The sequence below is a fragment of the Electrona antarctica genome (assembly GCF_951216825.1).
Source record: "Electrona antarctica genome assembly, chromosome: 5".
NCBI lineage: Eukaryota > Metazoa > Chordata > Actinopteri > Myctophiformes > Myctophidae > Electrona > Electrona antarctica.
Window position 1 is genome coordinate 40,154,345 of NC_136810.1, and position 17,344 is coordinate 40,171,688.

At 41.2% G+C, this 17,344-nt stretch overlaps 2 protein-coding genes across 5 annotated transcripts; one reads left to right on the plus strand and one right to left on the minus strand.

Moving 5' to 3' along the window:
• The first annotated feature begins 266 nt into the window (after window positions 1-266).
• On the plus strand, window positions 267-6,823 carry ighmbp2 (immunoglobulin mu DNA binding protein 2). Of its 4 annotated transcripts, none has more exons than XM_079501583.1 (16): window positions 267-344; window positions 750-832; window positions 1,049-1,218; window positions 1,312-1,507; window positions 1,610-1,707; window positions 2,339-2,502; window positions 2,692-2,892; window positions 2,979-3,126; window positions 3,225-3,399; window positions 3,562-3,744; window positions 3,842-3,960; window positions 4,048-4,142; window positions 4,351-4,474; window positions 4,572-5,408; window positions 5,785-5,984; window positions 6,295-6,823. In XM_079501583.1, exons 2-16 carry the CDS (start codon window positions 756-758, stop codon window positions 6,493-6,495), a joined length of 2,988 nt encoding a protein of 995 aa, XP_079357709.1. In that variant the 5' UTR covers window positions 267-344; window positions 750-755; the 3' UTR covers window positions 6,496-6,823. The 4 variants fall into 4 exon arrangements, with proteins under 4 accessions (XP_079357709.1, XP_079357708.1, XP_079357710.1 ...); XM_079501582.1 differs by having other exon boundaries at window positions 326-463; window positions 754-832; XM_079501584.1 differs by having other exon boundaries at window positions 341-457.
• On the minus strand, window positions 6,612-10,810 carry LOC306923475 (zinc-binding protein A33-like). The gene is made up of 6 exons (XM_079501597.1): window positions 10,468-10,810; window positions 9,882-9,977; window positions 9,562-9,792; window positions 9,426-9,448; window positions 9,032-9,150; window positions 6,612-7,461 (listed from the first exon to the last, which is right to left on the minus strand). Exons 1-6 carry the CDS (start codon window positions 10,696-10,698, stop codon window positions 6,872-6,874), a joined length of 1,290 nt encoding a protein of 429 aa, XP_079357723.1. The 5' UTR covers window positions 10,699-10,810; the 3' UTR covers window positions 6,612-6,871.
• Window positions 10,811-17,344: the final 6,534 nt, after the last annotated feature.

The following is a 17,344-nucleotide window of genomic DNA, read 5'->3' on the forward strand; positions in this document are numbered from 1 at the left end:
AATGATCCTGTTGTTTAATGAACAGTTTAATGAAAATGTAGTTAGTGGAACTGTGGAAACATTACAAATAGCTGAAATTGTACTAAGTCAGCGCCGCGGTCGGCCTAGCAACGATTTAAACCAATGACAGAGAGATCACCCGGCTCTCTCCCTGGGCTATGGGATGGGGTTCCACCTAATGGGGAAGTGAGGTCTGTCTGTTTTTCAAAATAAACGGTCCAACCATCCAACTCAGCCTTCAGTTCACGACATAGGAAGTAGGTGGCAGTGCTGCTTTTTTTTTACACACCAAATCCAGTCTAGTTGCAGGGTAGTAGTCGAAGAAGACATTTTTAGCTACCGGGGTAAATGTCATTTTGCAATTTGCTTTGCATCACAAATTAATCACCGCGTTTAAAACTGATATCAACATTATTGTTATTATACCCCGATGTTTTGATCTTATCTCAGGAAATACGTGAGTGTCATTGACTTTGACTTGACAGTTTTCTAAGTATTTCACTCTAACGTAATGTAAGTGCTAGCAAGTTTTTAACATGGTTAAGAGTGTAACAGTTTATACACTCGGGATATCAAAATACCCCGATTGCAAGATCAAATAAAGAAGCTAGTACAAAAATACGAGATATGTTGTATATTAGTTGCCATTATCTGCTATGCTTGTTATTGCTTGTTTTACGTGCTATAAGCTTTATTAACTGACTGTCTGTCATATCTCTGATGTTGATTGATTGATTGCTCCTTTTTAGTGAGTAATGGAAATTGAACGGTTTGTGTCCACGACACTTGAGCTTCTACAGGAGGAGAGAGAGGCTGAAATAGAGGAGACCAGGTATGTGAACTGTGGCTCGTCATCATGCATTGAAGAAACAGCTAAAATGAATATTTTTCTATTGATATTTCCCCCTTTTATAATGAAAGATACATGCTTTACGATGAAGGTGTATACTTCTCTAACCCCTGGCCACAGTTTTGTTCCCCTTATTAAGGTAGTGTGGGCATTGATAAACATCAGTGAAAAGTGTTTTCTGGGTTCGTCTTTCCACAGGTTATGGCAGGAGAACATCTCTCTTAAGGATCTTCAGAGCAAAGGAGTATGTCTTCTGAAACTACAGCTAGGAAGTCAGTCTACAGGCCTGTATGGTCGGACACTCGTCATTCTAGAACCAAGGAAACATGTCGGCCCGTCACTTCTTCCTAGTAACAGTTTTGGACCCGGTGAGAACAGTTGAGAAAAATGTATGTATCTGTTTTCAATCATAGATGCTCACATTAAGCTTAGTAATATAAATATTCCGGCCTTTCTTACAGGGGACATTGTTGGCTTATATGACACAAGTGGATGCAGTGCTGCCTCGCAGCTTGGCACAGGGATAGTGACCAGAATCAGCCAAGTATCTATAACAGTGGCATTTGAAGACTCTCAGGATGGATTCAGTGTTGACTCAGACTCCCTCTACAACCTCTTGAAGTTGGCAAACGATGTCACCTACAAACGGATGAAACGGTGAGTGTTATTTGTTATGGAACATGCCTTTTTGTGGATGTATTTTAGACAAATTCACACATGAAGCAAGCAGTGTGTTTTCACCATGATGTCTTTTTGCAGAGCCTTGAATACTTTGAATGGATACAGCAGTGGGCCAGCCTCCGGTCTTATTGGGGTTCTGTTTGGGTACTCAGCACCTAGCTCTCACTCACAGTCAAGTAAGCTTTTCACAAACAATACGTATCATACCCACTGGTGAACTTCAGTTTTCTGCTTCACCCAGCTGAGTGCTGCCCACATAGGAGGGGAGGGGCAGTTAGGGGTTAAGTGTCTTGCTCAGGAACACTTCGACACATTAGCTGGATTCGTATCTGGGACCTCTGGAGTCCTAGGCAGGCTCACTAACCATTCAGCTATGGCCACCCATATACAGTATATATATTTTTTATTGGAAACCATATAAAGATACCTATCGATTCATGCTAGTCCATCTTCTTACTCTTACTGTTGTTACGGTGACATGATGATTGATTGATAATTACCGGCTTACCTTATATATATCCCTAAACTTAATTGTCATTTTTTACTATTTTGAAAAACAACAAACAAACAAAATAGTAAAAAATGGCAAATAAGTTTAGGGATGAGGGTTAAGGGGTGGCACAAGATATAGCCCATAGTCCCCAGAGGAATCGGTTGGCATCTCAATCCAAATGTATAGAAAATGTGAATCTACAGTGTATACACAGGTTGGGGTTCAAAATGTCATTTTAGATGTAATTTAAGATGACAGAGATCACTCTCAATTTTAAGTAAGCAATATTTGATGTATTTATTGTCGCTTTTCAGATGATGTATCTTTTTTTAATGTGGAGCTGGATGAGTCCCAGAGAGAAGCTGTGTCCTTTGCTCTGTCTCAGAGGGAAGTGGCTGTGATTCATGGCCCGCCAGGCACTGGGAAGACTACCACAGTAGTTGAGATTATCCTCCAAGCAATCAAGCAAGGACAAAAGGTATATTGTAGTTGAAAGCAATGGGTGCATGTATTGTCATAGAGCCCTCATAGAAGTGCAGATACCCTGAATAATTTGTCACAATTGTTACACACTGAGCTACTGCGAGCCCATTTTTATCCTGTTGCTTTTGTCAATAGAACATTCTCAGTCTGGTTGTAATAATTTAAAATAACTCTGTTTGTGTAGGTTTTGTGCTGTGCCGCATCCAATGTGGCTGTGGATAATCTGGTTGAGAGGTTAGCTCGTTGCAAAGCCAAGGTCTTGAGACTAGGTCATCCCGCCAGACTACTGGAGTCTATACAGAAACACTCCCTAGATGCTGTCCTCGCCCACAGTGACAACACAAATATCATCGCTGACATCCGCAAAGACATTGATAAAGCTCTTGTAAGTATGTGAATGCATCTGTCACCACTTGCAGGTGCAATGTTTTGAACATGTTCGTAAAGCATACCTCTTATTCGTTTCTAAAGACGGGAATGAAGAAGATGCGTGACAAAGGTGAGCGGTCCAGCTTCAAACGGGAGCTAGGTGAGCTGCGAAAAGAGCTGAGAACCAGGGAGGCAACAGCCATCGGCCAGATCCTGAAAAGTGCTGATGTCGTGTTATCCACCAACACAGGTCAGAATTGGCCTCCAGTCTGGATAATGCCACTCAAACACAACAGGCAGGATGAAAGGCAGTTGAATCAGCAGCCACTTGTCTCCTGTGTCTCCCAGGTGCTTCTGGTGATGGTCCTCTGAAGTTCCTGCCAGCTGACCATTTTGATTGGGTAGTGATAGATGAGTGTGCCCAGGCCCTGGAGAGCAGCTGCTGGATTGCCCTGCTTAAAGCACGCAAGTGCATCTTGGCAGGAGACTACAAGCAACTACCACCAACAATCAAATCACAAAAGTAAATGTTTTACTCTCAAATGAACAATGCCGACTCCTGTTACTTTAAACAGTTTCATCTCCTATTTTTCTGCTTATGCATTGAAACATTTAGAACTTACTTGCCTTTTTTTGTACATTCATCGTTGAGCTTATTTGCTCTCGTGTCTCCTGTGTCCTGTAGGGCTGCATCAAAAGGCTTATCTGTCAGCCTGATGGAGAGGCTCATTCAGAAATATGGGGATACGGTGGTCCGCATGCTAACAGTACAGTATCGCATGAACAGTGCTATTATGGAGTGGGCCTCCAAAGAGATGTACCAGGGAAGACTGACTGCCCACAGCTCTGTGGCGAATCACTTGCTAAAGTTAGAACGAGTTATTATACAATTAAAATATTTAAATTCAAGAATGAATTTAGGTTTACCAAGAACACATACTTATAGTGGTGTTTTCCCCAAATAGAGATCTTCCAGGAATAACCTGTGTGGAGGAGACTAGTACCCCTCTTCTCCTCATCGATACAGCTGGCTGTGGGCTGAGTGAGATGGAGAATGACGATGAGCAATCTAAAGGCAATCAAGGTTAGTCCCTGTCTGTTTGCATTTTAACATTATTTAGTGGTTGGATGTCAAATGCAAACAGTTTTGTTTTGTTGTCTCCCCCCCCAGGTGAAGTAGACATTGTTGAGCTTCACATAAAAGCCTTGATGGAAGCTGGATTAAAAGCTAAAGACATAGCTGTTATTGCACCCTACAATTTACAGGTAAGGCATTGATTTTAGTCATCATTACTATGACATACAAAATAAGAAGAAAAAAGACACACACCTACACAAAAAAAAGTTGTATTCTGTAAATTGTGAAAGTACTGACCTGCCAAGCTAAACCCCGGTGGGCGCTTGAGAGATTATGGTCTTTGATAGAAGAATATTTCCTAGACTCCCAGACTTATGAGTTGTGATCTCTGTAAAGGTTCATCTTCTGCGTCAGAGGCTTTCTCTGAGACACCCAGAGCTGGAGATCAAGTCTGTTGATGGCTTTCAGGGCAGAGAGAAAGAGGCTGTGGTACTGTCATTAGTTCGCTCTAACCGAAAAGGTAACCTCTCGACACGAAGCCTAACCTGTGTATGTATCACAGACTATATTGACAAATGTGACATCCTTCTTAATGTACATTGTTACGTTTTATTTAGGTGAAGTTGGATTTCTTGCTGAAGACAGAAGGATAAACGTGGCCGTTACCCGTGCCAGGCGTCATATTGCTGTGGTGTGTGACTCACAGACCGTTCAAAGCCATGCCTTTCTGAAGTCTCTGATCAGCCACATGACGGCCTGCGGAGAGGTCCGAACCGCCTTCGAGTACCTCCATGACATCGTACCACAAAATTATACCCGGAACCACAAAGAGACCAAGGCTAACACTGATGCTAACAGCTCCTTGTCTACCAAACCGAAGGTCAAAGATCACAATGTGGGCAAAGTAGAGCCAAGACCAATAATACCTACTGGTACCAAGAGTAAGTTTGATAATGCTGGCTCCAATAAGCACACAAAGTCCTCCATTCTGCCTCTCAGTGATGAGCAAGAGAAGAGAAAATACACAGAGATCAGGGCGCAGGTTGAAACCTTTCTGAATGACCTAAACCGCACGGAACTACAATTCCCATCATGCCTCAACTCCCACGATCGCCTTCTGGTCCACCAGATCTCAGAAGAGCTGGGCCTCAGGCATGAAAGCATAGGGGAGGGGAAGACCCGATGCATCACTGTCTCCAGACCGCTGCAGTCCAAACTAACTGAGGATGTTGTCACTGAGGAGTCAACAGGACTCACCCAGGAAATTGGGGAAATTGACCCAGAGCCCCAAGACGGGCCATCCTCACAAGCTGCACTAGACTTGAAAAGTTTACATTTGGAGCGAATGAGAAGGGAGCAACAGAAACGGGAAGAAAATGCCAAGCAAAAGAAGCAACAGGGTAACATTAACATTCACACAGCCCAATCTTCTAAGAAGACCAAGTCGGCTAAAGGTAGCATTTGGTTCATTACAAGTTAATATAAAATGAAATTATATGTTTTGCTGGTTGAGTATTCTCATGATGCCTGCCTGATACAGTTCTTTGTCACATCGAAAATGTATATGGACATGATGAGATTTGTTGACTCAACATCAATTCTGTGAGTTACATTTGGTGAGGGAAGGTCACTTCAGCAAAAGCATTACATTTTGTGACTAAATAAAAAGGATTACGAATAATTCAACAAAAATAAAACTATTCATAGGAGGCAGGAAGTGATCACCCCATTCGTATTACTGGAACTGGATTTGACTTTTTTTTGGTTTGTTACATGTCTACGCTAAAGGCAGTGACGGTAGTAACAGGCAGATCTCTTTTTTTTTCTCAGGAAAGAACCGCACCAAAGCAGGTGCCTGCGATATTGCTGCTGCAGCCACTGTGGATGACGACTTTGACACGCTCATAAATGCTGTGGTGAAGGCCGAAAGTGTGTGCAGTTTTGCCAAATGTAAAGCATCTGTGCTATTACTTGGCCAACTTTGCAGGTTTTGCAATAGACAATATTGCCTGAGTCACCACATACCAGAGGTAAGATGTGTGGAGTGTACTGTATATGAGAACCATACTTGATGAAGAAAGAGTTACATTTGGGATGGAAATACTCCAAAGCGTAGGCAATCACAGGAAATCATTTGAAGTCAACACAGGATAATTTTGTGTGACACGATGAATGGTCTTGATTGATCCTACCTGGATGTAATACATACAAATAATAATGCAAATACTATTTCAGCCATGTCTTTGATAAGCTTTATTACAAATCATTTCATAACAAATATATTGTTCTTTTTTATGGTTGTCGTGTATGCTCATAAAATCAAACTTGAATCACTTTCAGGTCCATGGTTGTGGAGACAAAGCCAAGACTCACGCTCGGATGAGAATAAGCAAAGAAGGTGTTCTCTACGCTGGTAGTGGAAAGACAGACAAATCTATGGACCCCAACAAGAAGGCTTATCTGCAAAGAAAGCTGGACTCAAAACTGAAAGATATGGCCTCTCAGAGAAAAACTAAAAACAAAGAGGAAGAAAATTCATGATTACCCCATTGATGCCTGGTGCAACGTATACGTTGTTCTACCTTTGATGCCAGCGCGCTCTCTGTGTCTCATCAGCTATTGCTATACATGTAGCAACATAACTATTTAAAAAAATAAATCAGAATTTGAAGGTTTTTAGAAACCTTAGGTCAGGCCCTAGAAGGCGTTCCCAGATTCGGCCTCAGGCATCAATGGGTTACTGTGTACAATGTAATATGATGTGAAGAAAGAATGTTCAGAATTAAGTCTAAATTTACAGTTAGTTAAAACCTATATATAAATATGTTGCCTGAAGTCCATATATACAGCAACTTACAAAATCACATGTTTTGTGATGTCATCATTGGTTAGAATCGTATTTTTCGTCAAAAAAGAACTATACATGTTTCTGCCAGCAAGCTAGCTTGGTCTTGGTCTGCTCTACATCTATAGATACTGACATTGGACAAATTCTCAGTGGGTTGGAGCTTTTCCCATCCTCGTACATACCGGGAGAAAAGTAAGGGAACATTCTCTCAGTGAATCGGTCTTTGAATGTATACATTGGTGTTAAATCAGTAGCGTTGATGAACACCACCTTCCCCTTGTCAAAGTCCAGCTCCACTGTGACTCTCTGGGGTTTATATTTCACCACTAGTTTGGTGCGAGGTGTGGTCTGAGCCCAGTACGTGTCCCCATTACACAGGCCAATGACCCAGAAGCCCTCTGCTGGGTTCAAGAAGATGGTAGTCTTTCTTCTGATGGACTCTCTGGCCATGCCTATGTACCAATCTTTTCCTTTTCCCACCTCCACTGTCCAGCTGTGCTTGCCAGAAACAAAGCCAGTCGCTCCCAGCACGGCCATCCGGCTGCTGCATCGTTCAGGGTTGTCGGGGAGGAGCTGCTTACTGCCGTACCACACACTGGTCAATTCCTCTGAGAATTTCAGGTTGGACTGAGCTGTGTTTGGGTCCAGAGTGATGGGAGCTAGAAGCATACATTACAGGGGGTTGGAAATAACATTTTAGTAGTACACTCTAGTCAATATACAGGTGCATCTCAAATGTTGAATATCGTGGAAAGGTTTTCTTCCGTAATGTAATTCAAAATGTAAAACTTTCATATATTCTAGATTAATTGCGCATAAAGTGAACTATTTAAAACCTTTTTTTGTTTTAATCTTGATGATTATGGCATACAGCTCATGAAACTCATCTCATTCTGAGATCACTAAAAAAAGATATTTATACAGAAATGTCGACCATCTGAAATGTATGTTTATTTGATGCACTCAATACGTGGTCTGGGCTACTTTTAAACAAATTATTTTATCAATGGGGTGTGGCATGGAGGTGATAAGCCTGTGGCACTGTTGAGGTCTTATGGAAGCCCAGATTTGCTTTGATAGCAGCTTTAAATGAATTGTATTGTTGAATCAGTAATACCATGGTCAGTACACCAATTACTAGTAGTTTTGGCTCTGGGGGCAAAATTCTGGAAATTAAGAAAACCTTCACCACCTAACTAAAATGTTCATTTTTATAATAACAGATCTACAAGCGCACAGCACGTTGCATCACTACCGGCGTGTCTAGCCTACTTTTGTGTGACACAGTCATAGAACAAAGTGTATAAAAAAATAGGGCATTAATTTATGAAAAACAAAACGAAGATATATGACGATGGAGATACATGGTTTCTGCCCGACAGTGACAATTATAATGGTACTGGTTAGGAATGCAGGATTACTATTATTATTGCAATAATTCCAGTAGGGATTAGTTTACATATGTTATACACTAATTTTATATCGGTTCGATACTGATATTGCATCTTTAAGGCCAATACCGATATGAGCAATAATCGTGCATTGGCATTCCTAGTACAGGTAAAGCTTAACCATAGTCATACAACGGTGTCTTTCCCTGAAAATATATCATTTTCTATCTATCAATGCATTGCATTGCAAAAATCTGTAATCTTCAGTGAGGGACATCGTCATGACCAGGCTTAATTAGTTTAGTTTAGTTTAGTTTAGTTTATTTCGAACCTTTCACATGTATAACAATACATAATACATTATACACTTGAGTGGCCCGAAAAGGTGTAGGCTGAAGCTAAAAGCTTATAATTGCCTACCCTATTGGTTTACAGAACCAAATAAAAAAGAAATAATAATAATAATGATAATAATAAAGCTGACAAAACTGTCAGACAGTAAAATAAGAAAATAACATAATAGTAATAATAATAATGAAATGAGTTCGTGTATGGAATGATAAGACTCAGACCCTCTATTGCCTTCTTTGTAATATTTATACATTACTTATTAATAATTGCATTTGTATATATTAACATTTATTTAATTATTTATTCTAATGTTTTATATCTATTTATTACTTTGGATTTAAACATCTGTTTGAATTTGGTGACTGATGAGCACATTTTCAGATCCTTATCCAGGCTGTTCCATAGACGCACCCCTCTTACGGATAAGCATTTGTCTTTGGTGTTGGTACTTGCGTTAATGATAGAATTAATGGTCTTGTTTACTCACCACACTCAATAACTTCAAACATCTTCCTCCATGTCCGGAATTTCAGTGTCCCCATATGTTTAGCAGAATCTATTAAAATATCCCGAATACACTCTGGATCAACAAAGTTGTATTTGGCCCTGGAAGGTAAAGAGAAAATATATAATTTTTTGGACTGATGAAATTGGCTTTAGTAAGTAGTTAGTTATACCGAAGGAGCTTCTTCAATCATCTCTCATATAAACCATGCATGTAAAGGTAAATGCTTAAAGTTGTAAATTTAACCATCTGGAACCCAATGACAACATATTACATTATAGGCCTACCTATTTTTTATTAAAATGATAAAACATGGCCTCTTGATGGTCTATCAGTTCAACTTAAGTAATCTTTCAGTGCCAGTGCTTATAAATACCTGCTTTTTGTGTTCTTGTAGTCCTACAATGAGGGGAGTGGAATGGAAGCAGTTCAAATAATTGTACATCGGTATATGAGTCTCTAATCTGATATTGAAGTTATTTTTGTCATACAAGGAAGCATACAGTAACTACCTGTAAGAAAGGAATGTCCTTTTTTCTGATGGCTTGCTCTACATCACTGATTATCTCTGAGAGGTCTTTGATCTTATTTTCAATGCTCTCTAACTTCACCGACATCACCCAGAGTTTCTTTTCTTCTTCTTGTCGTAGCTTAATCAATGTGGCCGCCTCTTCCTCCCAAAGAAACTGGTGTAACTTCCCAAATTCCTTCTTTATTGCGTTCTCATTTTCATTTGTTTGTGACTATAATTTTAGGGAGACCAAACAGTTAGTCTTTTTGTTTGTGTTATATAACTAAAACATTGTATAATAATAAACATCATGAAATTTACCTTTAAATATGTTTTGGTTTCCTCCCATTGCTCGTTTGTCTTGTTGAGTACCTTTAGCTGTTTTTGCAGGGGTTGCAGCTTGGCAGATATTTCTTTCTGAAATGTAGATGGCAAGAAACTAGTATTATCACTATCACTGATAACAATGCCTCTTTTCCATGCAGATTCACATTACTAACCAGTTAATACTCTTATACTGTATGTTTTCCCTGTTATGATATGATTCTTACAGTTGGGTGCCACCGATATTGTCCCTTATCATTTGACCCATTTAGGCCTGACCTCAAAATTTTAAAAAATCCTTCTAAATCCTCCAGTTTTCTGAAATAAATATTTTCACAATTTTTCAAAAATAGCAGACCTACAAGCTCATAGCGCGCCACTCGGTGGCGCACTATGAGCTTGTAGATCTGCTATTTTTCGATAGCTAAATTCAATAGCTACATTTTAAACATAGTTTAAAACACCAAAAGGGGTTCCCGCCCAAAATGGGTTAACTGTCCTTTTGCGCACATCACGCAAACCTCAGCAAAAAGAAAAGGACAATATCGATGGCCTCCAACTGTACATACACCTGTTACTGTACCTTTTTCTCCAGGGCTGCCTCTCCTACTGGGCAACATTCATGTATTTTATGCTGCTTTGATGTCTGACAAATCAGACAGATGGTCTCTTCATCCTTCTGACAGAAAAGCTTCAGCTTTTCGTTGTGCCAAATGCAGAGTTCTTCTGTATTCTCACTTGTCCTTTGCTCTTGAAAATACTCTGCTGCTATCTTTAGTGCCAAGTTGATAGGAGGCCTCTCAGAGGTGGACATTGTGCGACACTTAGGGCATTCTCGACATCCTATACATTCCCAGAGCTTCTGTAGACAAACTTTGCAAAAGTTATGACCACATTTCAGTTGAACAGGGACGCTAAAAACCTCACGGCATATCGGACACAGCAGGTCCCCCTCAGAGAGCGAAACCCTGGCTGCCATCATGAGCTCCTTCCTGTAAAGTTATGTTGTCATTTGAATTCAGACAGAAAATCAGTTCAAGGCAAGACTTCCTTGTTGATGAACTGGTTAAACTGGTAGCTCCAGCTGAATAAGTATAAGGCGCTGTATGTCATAAAGTAATCCATATTATGCAGATTTTTTAATTGTATTCATATATTGTTTTGTGTGTTTAAAGTAATATTAAAATCCAGATAAAAGCTACAGTAGCCTATATGCCAGATGAGATCAAAATCTGAAATACTTGATAAAATAAAAAACAGAAAAACCTTTATTGATTATTGGAGGGAATTCACATGGCATTTAGCCAGCATAAACATGTTTTTAAATTACACAATAGCCTTAATGTACCTGCCCTGTAAATAATGCTCCATGTAATGTACGACCATACTGATTGTGGCTATGGTAGCAGCAGGTGAACAGTTCCTTCATTCGTGAATCATGACCGTAACCATACTGAGCACTACATATTTGTTTGTCGAGATGATGCAATAGTGATGTTGAGATGTGAATACACTTGTCTTCAATACGTTTCAAATAAACAGCCACCAAGTAGCCTAGTAACTTTTGTTCCTCGAATCTTCCTCAATTCTTCAACAGAGGAATATTTTATTTATTTATTTATGACCTGTCAAGGCCTTTGACCTGTCAAACCTTTTACAATACAAAAAACCATGTATCAAGTTATAAAACTTGATACGGGGGGGGGAGTTGCACCACTCAGTTCACACAGGTGTGATTTTTTATTTAATTTGGTAGGGCATTCCACAGGTGTATCCTTTTTACTAAATAAGATGACTGACCAAAGGTGGTGCTATACCTTGTCGTTGCTGTCTGCTGATTCCCTTGTGGTGATTCTATTATTAGGCCAACCTGTCTCTTTTAACCAAGGATACAATACAGCTGGGGCAAGATCATTAACATGCACATTTAAATATCAATTTGATAAAGGAGAATTTTAGAAAACTGTCAAAACTAAGCATGTTATATTTTCTAACGATTATGCAATGGTACCATTTCATTCAGTGCTTGTTGAAAAAAGTGAAGTCATGTAAACACTTCATAGTTCAAACAGGCCATTACTCAGCTGTGACAGGTGAAGTTAATGATCAAACCCAATTCCAAGGTTTCCAAAGGAACCAACTTCAACACTATATATTTATAGTCTGCTTGGGCAACAACTATCAATGTGCCCAGATGTGTTACATGAGTGCTTCTCATGTTGTTTTTCCTGTCACAAGCCCAACTCAACATGAGACAAAACACTATGCACATTGCACAAAATGAAACAAATTAAGTTGAGCTCAGATGTGGTTATCTATAGCTCACATTGTGAACTGGTTTTATAATTGAAATATCATGGCATGCATAAACAGTTGGGCTGGGTGCAGTGGTATATATTGTCTGGTCATTCTAAAACAGTGTAACTTTTTATATTGCTTTTTATATTGCTTGAGAATCAAAAATGACACCCTGAACTATGAACTAAAACAATTTACAGTACACCCGTCCCTTCCATATGAGTTATAGGCAAGAGGTGAGGTTCACAAAGTGGGGCAGCTATTGGAATGATTTTAATTGTGTAAAATCAACAACCAGTTACCAACACTTGATCTTGAATTATTGCAACACGTCTTGCCACTAAATGCTTTGGATGGTGGCTTGGCATCCAGAGCTGGTCCATCTGCATTCATTAATGAACAGTAATGTTGAGCCTGCATCTATCATTTCACTGGTGGTGAATACATGCTGTGCTCAGGTATCTTAGCTTTGTTCCTGGGATGCTTTCACCAGGAGTGATGAAAGTACGATGATAAGAGCGCCCTCACTTCACACGGGTTTGATTTTATTTTTTCAATGTATTTTTATTGAGGCTCTGAAATTTCGCATCTGTTCAATCGCAATACACAATGCATATAGAACTTTTTCCTCAAAAAGTACCACAATACAAACAGACATTACATTATATAAATGCACCATGTCTCTGTCTGTCTGTACGTGTGTATGGCTGTAATGCACGTAACTCGAGGACCGTTAGCTCCACAGACACCCCCAAATTCGACACCCCCACGGGGAGTGCAGTGCCCGGTGTCGAATCGGACGGACCCACGGTTGACCAGAACTGCCACAAAAGGCCCCTGCCCATGCTCCATATATGGAGCTGGCCTGTTCTGACATCACAACATTCCATATTTGGGCATGCCAGAGAAGACAGATACAGAAATCTCCATATATGGGCATTAAAGGGACACAGACAGATGGGTGGAACGGGTAGAAATTAGGATTAAAAGATAGTCTATAAAAAGTTTTAAGTAAAGATTTAAAATGTGGAACCGACTCAGCGAGCCTGATTTCCAGGGGCAGAGCATTCCATAGGGTGGGGGCCCTAAAGGAAAAGGCCATGCGACCAGTCGAGTTCAGGGGCTCCTTTGGTAGGGCTAGGAGTGCTTTATTAGAGGATCTCAGACTGCGGGCTGGTATGTATGGGGGCAGTAGGTCTGAGATATAAGGTGGCGCAAGACCAAAATTTTGAAATTAATTTGAAATTCAACTGGCAGCCAGTGCAGAGAAGCTAAGATGGGTGTGATCATACTTTCTTGAACCAGTTAAGAGACGGGCAGCGTCATTTTGTACTAATTGGAGACTGTTGATAGATTTTTTTGAGAGGCAGGTGTAGAGAGAGTTACAGTAGTCTAGGCGGGAGAAGATGAAAGTATGAAGTACTTTAGTCAGTTCGGAGGTGGTGAGGAATGGTTTGATTTTAGAAATATTTCTGAGGTGGTAGAATGAAGATTGGACGACCTTCTTTATGTGTAGTTGGAGGTTGAGGTCTGGGTCAAAGATGACACCTAAGTTTCTGACAGTGGGTTTGAGATTGGGTTGTAATGGGCCAAGGTTATTTTCGATGTGGGCTCTGGCAAGGGGGGGACCAAACACTAGGACTTCGGCTCTTTAGCTGACGGGTAACGTACACAGCTTGTTTGAACGAGGTCCCGGGTTCGCCTCGCGGCCGTGGCTACATTGGTGGCAGCAGTGTTGCGTCTGGCGGCACAGACTGTGAGCGTAGTCGACAGCACATACCCTGCCTGGGGTGGAGGTCCCCCCAGTCAGTTGAGCCTAGCTCCTGGCTGGCGCGTGTGAACGCGCTTCCAGGTGGGGACGGCGACTGTAGGCTATAGGTGGCTGCGTGTTACACACTCGCCCATAGGGCCATGGCTCTTTAGCCGACTGGTAACGTACACGGTTTGTTTGAACGAGGTCCCGGGTTCGCCTCCTGGCCGTGGCTACATTATCACGGAGGAGATAAGTCATGGCCTTCGTGACCCCCTTGAAATTGTTTCCCTTAGTGATGTGGTCAAACCCCCACTTCAACAGAAAAGTCCTCCTGCCAATTATTAGGCTACTTGCGCGAGCAGAGCAAGTAATGTTTTCGGCTGCGTATGTCAGTGACTGGCTCGGCCAATCAGGGATTGTGAATTTTGGTGGTCCCCTTGGCCAATCAGGGATTGTGCATCTTTGGTGGCATTGATAGAATTGCTGTGTTTTCGGCTGCGTATGTCGGTGACTGCCTCGGCCAATCAGGGATTGTGAATTTTTGGTGGTACCCTTGGCCAATCAGGGATTGTGCATCTTTGGTGGCATTGATAGAATGGTGGTTTATTGGCTGTTGATGGTGAAGGGTTTAGAACAGTAGGTTGTAAATAGACATTAGTTAGTAGTGCATTTCTAGTTTCTATTGTTTTGGGTTTTTTTGAGTGGTGTAAACCACTCCTACAACTGGCTTTTGTGTGCAGAAAAAATGAGCATGGTTGCTATGTTCAAAATAATTTCTGACGTAATTAAATCACACCCGGGTGAACTGGATGACCGTAGCAACCATGCTCATTTTTTCTGCACAAAAAAAGCCAGTTGTGAAATCACATCCGGGTGTGATTTCATTACATCAGACATTACGTCAGACCACAGCTGATCATGCTATATAAAACCTTACACCACTCAGTTCACACGGGTGTGATTTTTTACACCTTTTTTCATTATTCTTTTATTATTATTTTTATTTATTTATTATAATTTTTCTTTTCATTTTGTAATTTTTTTCCCCATTTTGTTATTTTTTGGGGGTGCATTTCTCAAGCGTTAGCGACAGTGGAGAGAAGAAGTTGGCAGGAGATGGGGAAGGACATGCAGCAAAGGGTCTCAGCTCTCAGGTCGTCTGGGCAAGGCGGCAAGGCCCCTTCCCATTATTTCTTCATTGCTGTTAATTCCACAAGATCCACACCCTGTCCGTCCATCCCTTGTGCACCTGCTCCTCCCTCTCTCCAGTGGTTGCTTTTCCACGAACATCTTGACGCTTCAGGCATTTTGTGCTGGGCTGGTGTAGTTGGCGATCTTCACCTTCTCAAACGTCTTATCTGCCTTGCATAAAGCCAAAGCGACTGTGCTTGGCTCATGAGGTCCTGCATTCGCTGAAGTGAAGCCATAGTCTTTAAGAGTTTTGCCGTCCTGTAACAGCACGTCATCTTTGAAGAGCAGCTGTTCTTCAGGTGCTTTCTTCGTAATTCCCTCGACAATGCGCTTCACCTCATATATAGGGGTGGTCTCCAAGGCATCTACGAAGAGTGTGGTTTTCTGATGCCTGATGTTTAAGAACACGGGAGAAGGTGCGGCGGCGGCCATTTCAAATGAGTTAGCAGTGAGCAAGTTAAACCACTAGTAGTTAATAAGTTGAAATATGAGTTGTGTGTAAGTATAACAGAGTCCCAGACTTATATATTGTACAGGAAACAGATCTGACTCGTCATCATGACATCATGATGACATACACAGGCCTACTGTATGGTGCCTTGCAGTAGCAGCTAGAATCAGTGCTATGATGTCACACATATCCGTATTTGGATCCGTCCAGGATCCGTCATAGTACTGCTCAAATATGGAGATGACTGACGTCATAATACTGATGTCATAGACTCGCCTCCAAGTACTCACAGGCACTGCACTAGTAAGATAATAGTAACTAGGGGGTTTTCATGATTCTTAATCCATTCCAAGCATTAGTTTTGCACGAAAAACACTTCTTGGGCTAAAAACGGCCATAGCCGTCATCACAAATGTGATGAGGTTTGGGCAAGTGGCTATGGCCGAATTTAGGCCAAGGAGTGTTTTTCGTGCAAAACTAATGCTTGGAATGGATTCAGAATCATGAACACACCCTATAGCTAGTTTGACACGTCACATGCTACTTAAAGCATAATGCAATTTGGAAAATGTTGCCTCATATAGGTTGAAAATAGTATTGTCACGTAACTGGCGACAACTGGCATTAAGCTACTGAATGGAAGATGTATCATACAAAAATAATAAACTAGAGACATGTAGGAATACAAAAATCACATCCGTGTGAAGTGAGTGTGGGCGCTCTTATCATCGTACATCATCATGCATCATCTCATACTGGCCAATCAGAATGCCTGTTGCCACAAATTTACGTCATATTTGGCGGACATTTGACCTAATTTCTCCTTTCATTATCAATGGCAAATATTGAGACGTGTGGGGTCAAAAGCTGCGGTGCCCCTCAAAAATACAAGATTTGATGGTCACCAAAATGGTACCAAATTCTGGCTCGGCCCCTGGACTAGTAAGTAGTGTGTAGCTTCCCTGGAGTACTTTGCAAGGATGGCACCACAGGATTAAAATAAAATAAAATGAAAAGTTCCTTACAAGAAACTATTTTGGTATTAACTGGAAACTCTCTGGTGTGTTTGGAATGTGAACTGACAGAGGATTCCTGTAACACTGACTGAGAGTAAACAGGATTGACAGCTCATCCTGTTGAATTGTGATTGTTGTTGTGCGGCGGCGGGCCCAGGAGAACAATAACGCGACACGAGACAGTATCACGCTAAAGGTTCACAAAGTTTATTACACAACAGGAAACATATATAGTGCTGGATCATAATGACGTGACAATAAGATATGAGACATAGAAACGTGACATGATAATGACTAATGCAGCAGGGCTACCAGACAGTGGCCTTGTGGTTAGAGTGTCCGCCCTGAAACTGGGAGGTCGGGGTTCGATCCCCGGCCGGGTCATACCAAAGACTGTAAAAATGGGACCCAATGCCTCCCTGCTTGGCACTCAGCATCAATGGGTTGGATTGGGGGTCAAATCAACTAATGATTCCCGAGCGCGGCGCACGCTGCGGCTCACCGTTCCAAGAGATGGGTCAAATGCGGAAACAAATTTCACTGCGGTAACGTCTGTGACTAATCGTACGACTTTGACTTTGACCTTGCTGGCTCTGAGATGTCTCTCGTAGCCTATCTATAAAGTATGCTACAGTTCAGGCAGTACACAATACATATCAAGTACACTGTATCTCAAGTTCAAGTACACAGACATGGGCAACTGATTATAACAGTAATTGATTGTGAGTTTCTGTCAGAATTTGGTCAGAAT

Coding starts and splice junctions, on each gene's coding strand:
- ighmbp2 (XM_079501583.1), top strand. CDS start 756: ATGGAAATTGAACGGTTTGTGTCCACGACACTTGAGCTTCTACAGGAG. Junction 1,219..1,311: donor TAGTAACAGTTTTGGACCCG/GTGAGAACAGTT, acceptor CCTTTCTTACAG/GGGACATTGTTGGCTTATAT. Junction 5,409..5,784: donor GAAGACCAAGTCGGCTAAAG/GTAGCATTTGGT, acceptor TTTTTTTCTCAG/GAAAGAACCGCACCAAAGCA.
- LOC306923475 (XM_079501597.1), bottom strand. CDS start 10,698: ATGTCCACCTCTGAGAGGCCTCCTATCAACTTGGCACTAAAGATAGCA. Junction 9,978..10,467: donor AGGCAGCCCTGGAGAAAAAG/GTACAGTAACAG, acceptor TCTACATTTCAG/AAAGAAATATCTGCCAAGCT. Junction 9,449..9,561: donor AGGACATTCCTTTCTTACAG/GTAGTTACTGTA, acceptor CCCTCATTGTAG/GACTACAAGAACACAAAAAG.